This window comes from Plecotus auritus, assembly GCF_963455305.1.
Source record: "Plecotus auritus genome assembly, chromosome: 5".
In the NCBI taxonomy this organism is placed as follows: Eukaryota; Metazoa; Chordata; class Mammalia; order Chiroptera; family Vespertilionidae; genus Plecotus; species Plecotus auritus.
In genome coordinates this window covers 92626928-92641444 of record NC_137776.1, presented here as the reverse complement: position 1 = coordinate 92641444, position 14517 = coordinate 92626928, and the positions used below count along the sequence as shown (strand labels likewise).

General features: G+C 55.6%; 1 protein-coding gene across 1 annotated transcript in view; it reads left to right on the top strand.

Annotated features, from left to right (window-relative positions):
• The first annotated feature begins 1514 nt into the window (after positions 1–1514).
• The window catches only part of GYPC (glycophorin C (Gerbich blood group)), a 41013-nt gene continuing 28010 nt past the window's right edge, over positions 1515–14517 (top strand). Inside the window, exon 1 of the mRNA XM_080667930.1 lies at positions 1515–2023. Within this exon, the coding sequence (XP_080524056.1) occupies positions 1987–2023 (37 nt within the window). The 5' untranslated portion in view covers positions 1515–1986. The remainder of the gene's footprint in view (positions 2024–14517) is intronic.

Sequence of the window (14517 nt, the reverse complement as noted above, 5' to 3'; positions counted from 1 at the left end):
ACTGCTACTCACCACAACCTCACCTCGCAGAGGGCTCCGGTTTCATAGATTTGAAAATAGAGGTGCACAGAAGTTAAGTAAAATGCTGAAGGGTGCCCAGCTCCAAGGCAGTGAAGCTAAACCCAGACAGAGCCCATGGAGCCCCGACGCCTGGCTCCTGGACTGCCCAGCGTCATCGCACCCCCATTCCTGGCCGGGGCCCAGAGGCTTTGGCTGGTAATGAATGTTACTTGGCTCTTACCTCTCATCTCTATAGTTTGTTGAGCTTTAGACTGTGGTCAGTTAGTTACTTTGGTTTTTGGCGTCCTCTATTTAAGGAATTCTTGTTATGTTTTGGTGTTTTTAACCTGTCCTAGTCCAAGAAATTAAATAAACAAATTTCTTCTGATTGTCTTAAGGCCAATGGGCTGTAAGTGAGCCTCTGAGAAGTCCTCCCATAGTGAGCTGTGCCCCTTGGGGACTTGTTTTTGGTCACCCTGTGGGTCTTTGCCTGCCTTCCAGCTCCCCAGCTGTATTTCTGATCACTGAAGTTGTTTAATTTATGAACTCTGATCCAAGGGATATTATCCAACACAGACCTACATGCATTACAAAGCAAAATGTGAAACTATTACAGTCATTGTTGCTGGCTTCTTCAAGCAGCTTTCCTACCCCACCGCTATTTAGAGGCACTGTCAACTCTGGAAGGGGAGGGTTCTTGTCTCCATGACATAGACAAGGAACGCAGACACCTCCATGCACAAATCCAAGGTGCCCACACCTGGCCAGGGGCGTTCTGCACACAGTTCCCTGGAAGTCCACATAGGCATGGCCAGCATGGAAGATTTATCAACAATTGCAGTGCTTCGTTATAGAACTAAAGAGACTTAGGACCACGCTCCCACTGTCAGACAGTCCTTACAGTGATGCTGGAGCTGGCCCACCCGGTGGCGCTGGGCAGGCACCTGGGTGGCACACCTCCAGGGGTAGCCTGCTGTGTTCAACAAGGACGGTCCTCCCAGGGACGCACACCGTGTGCTGACAGCTGGAACCGTCCCCTGGGGTTGCAGAAGGGAAGGGGGGTTCCCAGCAGTGCGTGGAGGACTGCTGGGTAAACCGCATGGAAATCCCCACACACAGGGAGGCTCAGACGTCAGAAGGGAGAAGTACAGGGTGTCTCCTGGGGCTGCGATTTAATACCAGGGTGACATGTGTAAGCCCCTTCCTTTCTCTGGGCGTTGGAGAATACCAATACATTTAACACAACATTCTTTGGGGGGGGGGGGGGAGGGTAGATTCCATTAAACCAACCAGTGTGCCAAAATCCAAGGGGAGTGTTTCGTTGTCTAAGTAAAGTGGATTTTCCACAAACTTCCACTCTGCCTGGAAGCCCAGACGAAAGTGATCCAATTAAAGCCCATGGCCTTTGCCCAGCCATCCTTTTTTCTGAGAATCCTTCCCAAACGTTAGTCGGTGAATTGGGACAGCGCCCCCAACGGGCCAGCAGGCAAGAACGCTCCTGGCCCCAAACGCCTAGGCTGCGAGGGGCCGCCCTCGGGGGCAGAGCAGCCAAAATGCACGCGCAGGTCTGTCCCTACTTGGTCACCGTCCCGACACAGCCCGGGCAGGCCCTGGTCACATCTGGGAGTGTTTCCGTCCACAGGGGAATTCTCAACCACAGCCCTGCATCTGCTAGTGCAGAGGACACAGAACAGTTAGAAAACCCTGACTCCGGCGCAGGAAAGTTGGCGCATGGAAGAGTTCAGAAGTGGGCGGGAGTGCATTTTTTTAAAAAAGGGTGGAAACCCCACCAGCCAAGTCTGCAGAAAAAGTAAATGAAGTCTGCCTATCTGGGCCGGAGCCCCTCCCCTCGGCCCGCGCAGAGGAGTCGACCCAGGGCCGCTTCCTCTGGCTGCGGAGGGTCAGCGCAGGCCCCGCGACCCCGCACCGCTCTGCCGACCCCTCGGCCCCTGCACGCCGCGACGGGACCATCCCCGGCCATCGCCGATGAGCAGCCTCAACGCCACTTCGCCTGACCACCCGGGTGAGTACCCGCCGCGGGCGGGGTCCGGACCAACTCCAGCCCAGGCCAGACAGGGGCGCAGGGGCCGAGCCGCGGCCCAGGACACGGAGCACGGCCGTTCCCTGCCGGGCTCTGTGAACGAGGTGTCCGCCGAGTTCAGGCCGAACCCCGCGCAGTCCCAAGGCTCGCGGCGCCCGGTCGCACGGAGGAGTTCCCTGTCCCGCGCCCGGAGGGACCCTGCCCCCGCCCCCACCCCACCCCACCCTGGAGGGGGACTCGGAGCTCCCGGACCCTTGCGCGGGCTCTGCGCCCTCCGCTCCACCCTGACGCTCAGCAGTGTGCACCCCGCCCCCCACACACACACCCCGGCGCGCGGGGTCCCGCCTTGAGCCCCGACCTTGGCGCGCGGACTGTGCGCCCCGGGCCTGGAGAGGCCTCCGCACGCCCCGACATCGCGTCTGCTCGGTTTATTTCTGTGCGTGCTGGTCGGGAAGTATCTGGCGAGAACTTTCCCCTAAAAGAATAAGTAAGTGCACTCCTAGGAGAAGAGGCAGCCCGAAAGAAAGTCACAAGCTGTTGCTAGGCCGCCCAGGCCGGACGTGAGGCCCATTTGGAGAAAATTCCGGGTCAGCCCACCATCCCTGTACTTGCTCTCAAGTCCTGTCTGGTTTGGGACGGGACTGAGAGATGGTGAGGGGAGCGCTCGCCTCCATCATGACTTCAGTGGTTTGTCATTTCCCACGGCCTGTTTCTTTTAGAAACCCGCGCGTTTTGTTGCTGACAGGAAATCATACACCCTGCGATTCACTGGGAGGCTGTTCAGAAACATTTCTGGGCTGTCCCACGCCTCCCCTGGGCTGTGCAATAAAACCTAACCGTGTATTTATAAAAAGAATGAATGTGTATCCCTCTTACCCCAACCCTAGCCAAGTCATTAGAAACTGTGAGGGAATAAACATTCTGAGTCTATAATGTAATCATGTCAGTCATTAATATGGTAACGATACGGGTATTGGTGACACCCACTCGTTTTACGTCTCTAAAACCCAGGTGGCTGTGAAGGCTTAGGGTCCAGCCGAGGTGGGTGTGTGGCCAGGTCTGTGTCTGTGTACTGTGGGCCTCTGTGTGCGCGTGGCTGGCTCAACTGGGACCGGGCATGCACAGAGTGGGGTCACAGTGGGAGCCTGGCTGCCTGTATTGGCATCATGTGTGCCACTTAGTAGCCAAGGACAGACCCGAGGTAAGCACCTTCTTAGCCACAGTTTTATCATCTGCAAAATGGGAATATAAGATATTCCTCATGGGGTTGTGAGAATTCAGTGGGTGTCAGTGGCTCAGCACAGAGACCGAAGCATACGAAGTGTGAGATAAATGTCAGGCATCTTTGTTCGTGTTGAGACTGTGGATCTGTTAGCTCATGTGTGTCAGCATGTTTATGTGTCTTAGAGTGTGTGTGCGTCAAGAAAGACACTACTGAGCTCGTGGGGAGGAGGGGGGTGCTAGGATTTAGGGGCAGAACAACTGTAATCATCCTGGTCAGGTGCTGAGGAAGTGCAGACCTGCGGACAGGCCCTGTCTGCAGAGACCAGGCTGGCCTGCCCCAGAGCTCAGCCCGGCCCCTCCCCCAGCAGTTTTCTGGAATTCAAGTTTCAGACCTTGACCAATGGCTGCAAACACCACCCTTCTGGAACGGATGGGGTTGCAGCCCCTACTTGCACACCATTCCAGATTTCCCTCAGGACTTGTTTTCTGGCAGGCTCTCTGCTGTGGGAGAACCCTGGGGCCCTATTTCTTGCTGCTAACTTGGGCAGGATGTCTCAGTTTACATCACTATTCCTCAGAACTGGAGGTTAGAATGGAGAGGACCCGCTACCCCCTCGCACCCCCGCCCCCTGCCCCTCAGGCCATGCCTGCCCTACCCAGCTGGGCTCCCAGCAGCTCAAAGGCCACAGTATTGCAAATGAGTTATGTGCAGAACTCCATTGCCTTGCCCTTGGATGAAAGAGGTCAACGCTCAGTAAGGAGATGGCCAGGTTTGGCAGCCTGTGGAGAATGTGCTGCCTTAGACATGAGCAGAAAGGATCGCATCTAGGGCCAAATGGAATTCCACCTCAGCCATTGCTCTACCCCTCCAGGCATCGGTGGAGTAGGGAGTCACCTGGCATTGGCACGGTCAGCACGTGGGCCTTTCCAAGGGTGCCATGTCTGGGCAGTTATTTGGGGCTGCAGCGGCCCCCGGGAAACAGGTGTGTGGGGAGCAAGCATTTCGGGTTTGCAGTGGGAGCACATTAGCCCATCTACAATGAGCAGGAAGAGGCCCCTTACCAGACCAGCGGGGAAGGTTGGCAAATCAAGTCTCTTTGCCTCTTTGGGGTGGCAAATGCCATTCTGAGGCCCCAGCCAAAACACCTTCTAGAAACTGAGCAAACACCATGGGCCAGCAAGCACAAGCTAAAAGCAAAACAAATCTGAACAATGAATGAAGAGTGAATGCTGGGGAAAAGGAGGACACCTCTGCCCACCTCCAGGCAGTCACTTTATTGCTTTATCAGAATCCTAGGACCACTGCATGTGTATACAATTACTTTTTATTCTACAAAATGAAACTTATTTTATGTGTTCTGCTTCATCTTGGTTTTTTTCTTAAGAATAGATGTTAAAGGTTACACCAGTTCCTCCTCAGATGCACATTGGGGTTGTGTACAGTCTTTGATTGACTTTTTCTAACCAGACACAGTTCTTCCATTCTACTTGTAAACAGAGTTGTACATGTATGTGTTTGCATCCTTTAGGATAAATTCCCCCAGAATTTAATTTCTGGGACAAAGAGTGTGTAGCTTTAAAATGTTAATAGATAGGGAAAATTGCCCTCCCAAAGATCACGTGATTCCGAACACCATCAGTAGCCAACGAAAGTTGCCATGACAGGTGAGGCTGGGCAGGGTTTTGTGCCCCTAGAGGACAGTGTATTTCTTTTTCAGGGAAAGTACCTCTTTATGGCCTTCGCCCATTGCCTGCCAGGTTCCTGCCCCCTATGGGAAATGCCCCCAGAAGTTAATGACATGTCCTCCCTCCCATGGTGAGCTGGTGGTAGAGCAGGGGCCCGGGTTCCACACATGCTGTGGAGTCACCTGGGTTGACCCCACCTCCAGCCCTCACTGGCTTTGGGGAGGTCCAAAATGCCTCAGATCCTCAGTTTCCTCGTCTGTACATGGGAGCAATAACAGCCTCTTCACAGGAATCACGTGATGGACAGAGAATAAAGCTTGGCCCCATGCCCAGGAGCAGTGGTATCTGTGGCTGTTGTTGGCTAACGTTGTCAGCACAAACCCTGCCTGCAGGTGCTGGTAATCTCTGCCTGGCTGCAGATGGCTGCTGTTTTGGTTTTGATAATGTAACAACGACAACAGCAGCACCTACATGCCAAGTCCTGTGGCGGGCCTTGCCCGGGTCACCCCCACAGCCTGGTCTCACCAGCCTTTTCTTACCTGTTTCTCTCGAGGCTCAGGGGTAAGGGCTCCCAAGAATGGAGGCCTCAGCCAGGCTGGGGACACCAGAGCTACAGCGGCCAACCTGAGGGGGCATGAGGGTACACGTGGACCTGCTATCCCTGTCCCTGCTGCCCTCGACCTGGGAGCTGTGCCTGGGGCATCACTGCTTAGCTTTGCACCCAGGGAGACTGTGTGGCACAGGCACTCAGAGCCTGCCAGGCATCCATGGCTCTTCATCCAGGCCTGTGGTCCAGCCTCGGCTCACCACTGTCCACCAGGCTCCCTGTCCTGTGGTCAGGCCTGATCCACAAGGGCCAGCCGCTCTCCACCCTGCCGTGCGCAGCCAGCTCAGGCTTCCCTGAGCCTCCTCCATGGCCCTCCTCATGTCTAGGCCACCTGCCTCCAGAGCTGCATCCTCACAACTGCCTGCTTCAGCCCCACCCGATTCTCTGGGTCCCTCCCCTACCCCACCCACACACACAGGCACCACTTGCCTGGCTCACAGCTGCTTGTCACTTTAGGCCTAGTTAATGCACTCCACCTCCCTTGCCCTCCCAACATAGAAACCCCCACCAGGGCCCTGGGGACATTTTTCAGCCCCGACAGACTCCGGGCCTGCCTGCCTCACAGGGTTCTGCCCTCCCCAGGGTCTCCATGACTCACCTGCCGCCGAGTGGGCCTGGCACAGGCTGGTGCTCAGAGAGTGATGTGAAAGTGAATGGAGTGTCCGTTCCACATGCCAAGGTGCCTTTTAGAAACCGGACACTTGATAGTTCCTAGTCCAGGACTCAGCATATCTAGGGAGTTCATGAATAATAAATTGAGATTGCACAGAAAATCAAACCAGAACAGATTCTACAACATGCAGACGGGCCCCAGCGGGCCCCACCTGAGCATTCAGTCACAAAGGGCCGCCCTCAGAGGGCCCACATTCACCAGGTTTAATGCTCTGTTGTCACCGTCTTGAAATTCTTAAGTTTGGAAAGGGGTCCCACATTTTCATTTTGCACCGGGCCCCAGAAATTCTAGCTATTCTTCACTGGGTAAACGGGTAATAACCATTTCTGCCTCAGGGTGTGCTTTGAGGACTGAAGGGGTCATCCTGGGTCAAGTCCCCAGCATAGTGCCCGGTACACCTTCCTCACTGCGACTCACTGCGCCTCGAGGGCGCCCAGAATGAGTGCTGGAGCCCTCCCACTGCCCGCGTTTCCTTGTTCCCAGGCCTTCCCTCTGGCAGCCCATTTGAACCCAGAGAATAGCACCCAGCGACAGGATGGCACAGTCTGCCCAGGTCCTGAGCCGGGGCCAGGCCTCGGCCCCCCAGGGGAGGCGCCCTGCAATGGCTGTGGGAAGCTGCTCCCCCCTGAGCCGTGAGAGCTGCCTCCAACCCACCTGCCCCTCATGTTTCTGTCAAAGAAGGGGTGCAGTGAGTGCCAAGCAGCCCAGAGAGCACGTGAGGCCCAGCAGCTCAGTCTCCTTTACGTGACTGTCTCGTGCTCCACAGGGAAGAGAAGACGCTTTAAAGAGGAAGGAAGGAACAAAGGAAGGAAGGAAGGAAGGAAGGAAGGAAGGAAGGAAGGAAGGAAGGAAGGAAGGAAGGAAGGAAGGAAGGAAGGAAGTTCCAACCCGCGTAGACAAAGCCTGATCTACACAGAGAGCCAATTGGGTCCTGGATTCATCTGAATCCCCTCCTGATCAGGGAAATCAGGGAAGGACCCTGCCACTCAGTGGCCTGTGTGATGAGAGCTCCCTTGGTTCAGCCCAGGGCCTTCCCGTCCAGGGGCCCTGTCCCTGTACACGGAACCTTCCCCTCCAGGGGCCCTATCCCTACACATGGGGAGCCTTCCCATACAGGCACCCTGTCCCTGCACAAGGGGAGCCTTCCCATCCAGGCGCCCTGTCCCTGCACACGGGGAGCCTTCCCATCCAGGCGCCCTGTCCCTGCACACGGGAGCCTTCCCATCCAGGCGCCCTGTCCCTGCACACGGGAGCCTTCCCATCCACGGGCCCTATCCCTGCACGCGGGGAGCCTTCCCATCCAGGCGCCCTGTCCCTGCACAAGGGGAGCCTTCCCATCCAGGCGCCCTGTCCCTGCACACGGGGAGCCTTCCCATCCACGGGCCCTATCCCTGCACACGGGAGCCTTCCCATCCAGGCGCCCTGTCCCTGCACACGGGAGCCTTCCCATCCAGGCGCCCTGTCCCTGCACACGGGAGCCTTCCCATCCAGGCGCCCTGTCCCTGCACACGGGAGCCTTCCCATCCAGGCGCCCTGTCCCTGCACACGGGAGCCTTCCCATCCACGGGCCCTACCCCTGCACACGGGAGCCTTCCCATCCACGGGCCCTACCCCTGCATGCGGGGAGCCTTCCCATCCAGGTGCCCTGTCCCTACACACGGGAGCCTTCCCGTTCACTGCCCGCAGACGCTCCACCTTCCTGTCTCTCCCACAGTCGTGCTTTCCTTCCGCTTGGGGCTGCCATTGACAGCTCACAGCGGGGACTCTCAGAGCCCTTCATAGTGGGCCCTCTCCCAGAAGAGCTTCTTCTCCCCTCCTCAGCTGCACCTGCTGAGCTCCCATGGCAGCCAGGCTGCCTGTGGCCAGGTCCTGGGACTGCCTGTCATTTGAATTGTCACCCTTTAAGTTCCCATTTTAGTGAATTAATTTTAATTGTGGCTGGAAACCTGGAGTAGTCCATTTTTTATTTCCTTTAATTTCACAATCTCTTTCCCCCCCTTTTCTACAAATTCTATAAAGTATCCTGACCCACTCTCCTCCTCTGATGGTGACTCTCGCTGACTCAAAGCTTCATTTTGAATAAGTTATCTCACTTCACCCTGAGCAGCCCTGCGGGAGGCATTCTTATCTCCATTCTGCATGTGATGACTGAAACTGGAGCAGTGATGTGGTTGCTGGGAGCCAAGGCTGGCGACCCAGGAGCAGCTCACAGAGGCAGGTTTCAGGGGAGGGCTCAGCCCGGCTCCACCCGCACACCGGGCGCCTTGCTAGGGTCCACACCAGGCGCCTTGCTAGGGCCTACAGTGCTATTAGAGTCCCACAAAAATATGTGTTTCTTTTAAACTCAAAAAGGAAAAAGTGAACTTTTGGGACTAAGTGTCACATTTTTTATACCAATGCCACTGTAAAAAACAACTTTTAATAATGGGAGAGAAGGGACCGATGAAGGCAAAGCACCCAGGCTGATGAAGGTCACACTTGCGGCCCATCGAAGCCAAAGAGCTGGATGCCTGTTGGTCCCCAGACTGTCGCTCTCCCACCGGACCCTGCCTGCTCCCAGGCTCCACTGCCTCCACAGGCTGCCCCTCCTTTAGCCCTCACACTCCTTCCCCGGCAGTCCTGCTCACACTCCTTCCCCGGCAGTCCTGCTCACACTCCTTCCCTGGCAGTCCTGCTCACACTCCTTCCCCGGCAGTCCTGCTCACACTCCTTCCCCGGCAGTCCTGCTCACACTCCTTCCCCGGCAGTCCTGCTCACACTCCTTCCCCGGCAGTCCTGCTCACACTCCTTCTCTGGCAGGCCTGCCCAGTGCATGTGACCCCTGGGCTGGCCAGATGTGGCGGCTGCTCTTGTTCCTGCCTCTCCTGCCCTAGAAAGAGTCACAGAGTCAAAGTAAATGCTCGAGGACACCCAGGACTCTCTCTCTCTCTGCCTCTGCCTCTGTCCCTATCTCTACCTCCATTTCTCTCTCTGTCTTTATCTCTGTCTCTTTCTTTCTCTTACTCTCTTGGCTTTTTAAGGTAGGAAATTGGGCTGCTCATCAATAAAAACAAGTTTTCTTTGCCGGTGTCATTACTATGGAAGCAATTCATGTTCCTTTAGAAAGATGCATACGAGACAAGAGGAAGGATGAAAGAAGATGCTTTCCATAGCAGGATGATTTCGGGTACTCAGGGGACCCCCAGGTGAGGGCATGGAGACCATTCAGAGGGAGGCCTGGGCAGAGATAGAGATGGGGCCTCAGTGGAAAGAGGCTCCGCAGAGGGCGCCCAGGGAGCCGTGCAGAGCCTGCTGGAGCAGCACTGGTCACTCTGGATTGGGGTGCAGGGCCGTGGTGTGGGTCTTCGCCCAGGCGCCACGGGTAGGCTGGTGAGTAGTGTGGGGCTACTCCACACCCATGGGGATGCACATGGGACAGGGATCTGATACTGTTAATGCCAGTTGGCAATACTGAAACTGACACTCAAAGAGGTCATTTCCCAGGGCCTCGCTGCATCACTGGCACTGTCCAGCCCTGAGCTGTCCCTCCACCTCCGGGACACGGCAGCACCATGACGGAGGGACTGGCCATGACCCTGTCTCTCTGCCCAGCTCCATGCAGCCCTGAGGTCACTCTCCTGGCCTCAGAAGAAACAACCTTTCTTTGTTCCCCCGCCTCTGCCACTTGTGCTGGTTCTGCCCTCCACCAACCCCCACCTGTTGGCCTAGCAGCTGCTATTGAAATGTTCAGAGGGGGAACAAAGTGCTCAGAGGGGGTCGCTGTGCCTGCAGGTCCTGCCAGCTGAGGCCAGCCCCCACGCAGTTCCTCTCCACTGGGCAGGCGGTGGGTAGCTGCCCCTCAGGGTCACCACAGGGGCACCAGCAGGGAATAATGCCCCACAGTTCTGGGACCGCCTCCACAGAGCCACCCGGCTGGAAGCTCTGTCTGTTGTCGAGATCTCCCAAGCGGGGGACTGGGACTGTAGGCGCGTTACACTTCGCTGGCACTTTCAAGTCGGTTTCCTGCCTTCATTCAAAAGCTACCACCCCCTCTCTGACAGGGAAATAAAGTGAAGCTCAGACAAGTATCTTGACATGTGAGAATCACACAGCCAGGCATAGGAGGTGGGCAAGACTGGACGAGGTCTCTGGTAACCTTGTGTGCACTGTTTGTGCCACAGAAACTCAGTCATCAGGCTTTTAGTGGGGTTCAGGATGGAGTGATGCTGAGGATGCTGGGACTGCATATCACCAAAGAGAAGAAACTGTGACATTAACCCTACGTTACCCATACCTCTCTGCCCTACACACACCCACACATATGTGCACAGGCATTCACACATACAGGCACAGACACATACTCATACACACATGCACACAGGCACTCACACATGCACAGACACATACGTGTGCACAGACACACATGCATGCACATGGACACATATACAAATGTGCAGGCACTCACACATGCACGCATGTGCACACGCATACAGGCATGGACACATGCACATACACATGTGCACAGGCACTCACACATATGCATACATATACAGACATGGATACATACACACATGCGCACAGGCACTCACACATACACACATGTGCACACACATACAGACATGTGCGCGCACATACAGGCATGGGCACATACATACAGGCATGGGCACACACGTGCACATAGGCACACACGTGCACACATGCACGCATGCACCTGGGAATGCACACCCATACGCCCCTTACCACTTCCTTGCATTTCTCAGTGACAGACTGTGAGCCCAGGTTCAAGGCAGAGCAGCGCTCTCTTAGGAGTCTAGTTTGGTCTGGAGCACAGCAGGCAGGTCTATGGGGCCTATTGACCTCCCCCCCGCCCCACCCCCACAGGTAATGGAAGCAATGGAGGGACTGCTGCCTACAGCATCATTGGCCTTAGGTATGCTTTTCAGCTTCTCTCTACACCATCACTTCCCAGGCACCACCACCCCGTCTCTTCACCTCAACCTGGGATGTCCGCAGTGTGCCCGGCTGTCAGCGCTGCGTTCTCAAAGCCCCTCTGTCTGGTCTCACCTGAGCCAGACCCCACAGCCGCATGGCAGACAGGGGCACACACACAGGTTGGGGGGTTCAGCGAGGTAGTTTGGGTTATTTTAAGGTGGGGCTCAGCATTGCCTCTCCCTTGCATTCACTCCTTGAACCCACCCCAAGTCTATTCACGAAGACAGTGATCTATTAATGAGGCTGTTAATCAGTCGGCCTTCCCTCTGGCAGAGAACTTTGCAGCACGATCGGGTTCCAAGAGTTAAATTCTGGGGCACTTTCCAGATTTGACCCTATACACACCCCTCTTCACTCCCAGCCCATCACACGACAGGGGTCCTTTCATAAGTCCCAAATTTCCAGTGACCCCTTGGGTAGCAGGTGACACAAGCCAGGAGCCCGCAGCTCTCCGTCCACTTCTGGGGAACCCAGTGCAGCGGGCCGCCTTCGACACCACTTCCAGGCTGGTGCCTTTGAGTGTAATCCAGTGAGTGCCTCCTGTGAGCAGGGCTGCAGAGGAGACCCGGGTCATAGACTGTGCCTTCACAGGGTCTGCAGCCTCGTGGGGGTGGGAGCAAAACCAAGAACAGCAGAGGCAAAGTGGTGCAAACACCATTCACAGCCACTTGGTCCTTCGGGCCAGTGGCCACACCTGGCTCATCCCCTCAGGAATGAAGGGACATCCAGAAGAATGGCTTCCCTCCTGAGGTCCCCACTCCACCAAAATGGTGTCACAGCTACAGATTTCCACTGCAGTGATTTTAATCAGAAATGACATTTCTTCAAAATAAATTCTAGGATAAAATCTGAAAATATAGGTGACAGAAGCCCCTCTGACGCGGTTGTGTGGGAGTGAGCGGCCTGGTGACCGCACTCCAAGGGCCCCCGTCCTGGCTCCCCTTAAGTCACCTCTGGACACTGGGGGTTCATGGCACCATGTTTGCGAGCTCCTGCCGGGCACCTTCTGGAATGGCTGCCTGAGGCCCCCTCGCTCTGTTCTGCTGCCCAAGATGCTGCTCTGGGGCTTGGACCTCAAGGACCCTCCGTACTGCACATATCCATCCTGTGAGGCCACCGCATGCTCTCTCATTGGGGTGAAGTGTGTGCCGTAGCCAGCTCTCAATGTGCACCCTGCTGTCCATCTTTACCAGCTAATCCCATGAGAAAAGCTCTTACCAAACTTCAGGAACCCTAAGGCTCCAGGAAGGCAATTAGAAAGGAAACTGAGAAATTGGAAAGGAAACTGGATGGAAAATTTTATTATGAAACCATCTCCCCACAAATGCTTACTATCCACCATATACCTCCCTGGCCCATCAGTGGACATGCAGAGTGTTACAGTGTGTGTCCCATCCTCTGTCCCGGGTGTGAAGGAGGAGACAGCGGACCACAGGACCCCTGCCCTTGAAGCATCGCTGGGCTCTTGGGCACCAAGGCGCACACCATGGCAGGAATCAAAAGCATCCAGTCCTCCAGGTGGGAAATTTCCTATCGAATGATTTCAGCTTCCAGATCGAAATGCCCGAGTCTTGTGATTATTCACTGAAAGAGCTAAAGAGATATTCACGTGTTTAAAGAACAAGTTCAGATAATGTAACCCCCAAATATAAACCGAGACCTAATGCTAGCTGATACTGATGGCTAATATTAAATGGTGGGTTTCTCCTCAGCTAGATGGAGTTTTCTCTTGTTGAGCTGAGATTCTGTGCTGAAGAAGCAGACAATGATCAGGGCTGCTGTGGAGAATGTCCTAACACCAGGGAATGACTAAGTAGAGCAAGTGGCAAGGATGTAAAAATAGGATGAATTGTGGGCATGCACGGGTGCCCGCTATGGACGGGGATGGGCTGGCCTGTCACAGGTGCCAGGAAATGTGAGCTGGGCAGTCCCTGGCCACCAGCCATCCCTGTCCCTGTCGCTGTCCCTGTGAGCTGTGTCTGCAGGCCACGCCTCTGCCTCAGGACACAGGATTCGGTTGTGAATGGCAGGGCTGTGACTTGAGCCCAAGTGGTCAACCCCTTGGCCATCTCTTAGCCCCTGCACACCCACCTTTCAGGTGGGCAGGAAATGGGGAGTTTCAACATGGAGCACTTTCTTTTCACAGGAGCAGTGAGAGAACATTGGCTCAATGGGCATTTTAACTCCTTTCGTTCACACCAGGCTTTGGTAATCACCCCCAGGCCATTGCCTATTAAGAATAGTGGAGCTTCTGAAAGACCTAGAACATGTTATTTTAAAGCAACTCATTTGCGTGAAAAGGTGTTGGTCCCTCACTGAGAAAACAAACAATGCTGAGAAAATCCAAGCGTGTCTTTAAGACATTGCAGCCCGAGGCAGATGAGATCTGAGGTTTCCTTCAGAGTCCAGGGCCCTTGAGGCTGCTCCCCACTCAGGGCGCTCCTGGGCCACTCATTTCCTCATTTGATCTCTGGCCCCACCTCTTCACTGTCTCCCTCCCTCCCCCCACCCGTATCTTGCCCTCCTTGCCCCTGGGCTGGGGGGACAGAGGGTTACTGTCTGACCTCTCAATGCCCTGCCTCCTGCCTCTGGGTCCCAGGGGCTCTTTGAGCTTCCAGTGGGGTTGACCCCACAGATTAATGAGCAGAGGGTGGTGTTCGCCTTGGCCTTAGTTTGTGGTGTGTTTTCTGAGCCAACAGCCTCCATCGGGCTCCATACTGCTGCAAAACGCTGCCCAGATCCCCTCCAGCCTCCCTGGGCCAGACCCAGGCTGTGGCCACTTGGATTGGCCACTTGTCCTCTTCTGGGACTTGACAGCCTGGAGCTCAGGATTTCCTGGGCAGTCCCTCTGTGACAGGGCCACACCCATCAATGGGGTTGGCTGGAGAAGTCCCAGGGGCTGGGGCCACAGGCCCCACCAGCACAGATGGCCTGGACCTTGCACAGGCTTTAGGTCAGAGGCAGACTCACCCAGGCCGCCTTGCCAGCTGTTGTGTCAGCTCTGTCACTAACCAGTCAGGGTGGCCTCAGGATAATGACTTCACCCACATTGGCCTCCACGACCCTGGGGTCCTCACAGCCTCATGGGGGTTCAGGCTGCAGTGGGCCCAGGTGCAGCTGGACTCTAACCCGTAGCAGGTGGGTTCGGACATGGACAGTGTCCTGTGTTCTAACGTCACGTGGATTGAAAGTGCAGCTTTTGGGTATGACAGACCTGTGTTCAAGGTGCACATAAGCCACTCAGTGGCTCCGAGCTTCTGGCCCTTAAATGCGAAGGTGTAGGTCAGGGCTGGGGAACCTCTGGCCCGAGGGCCA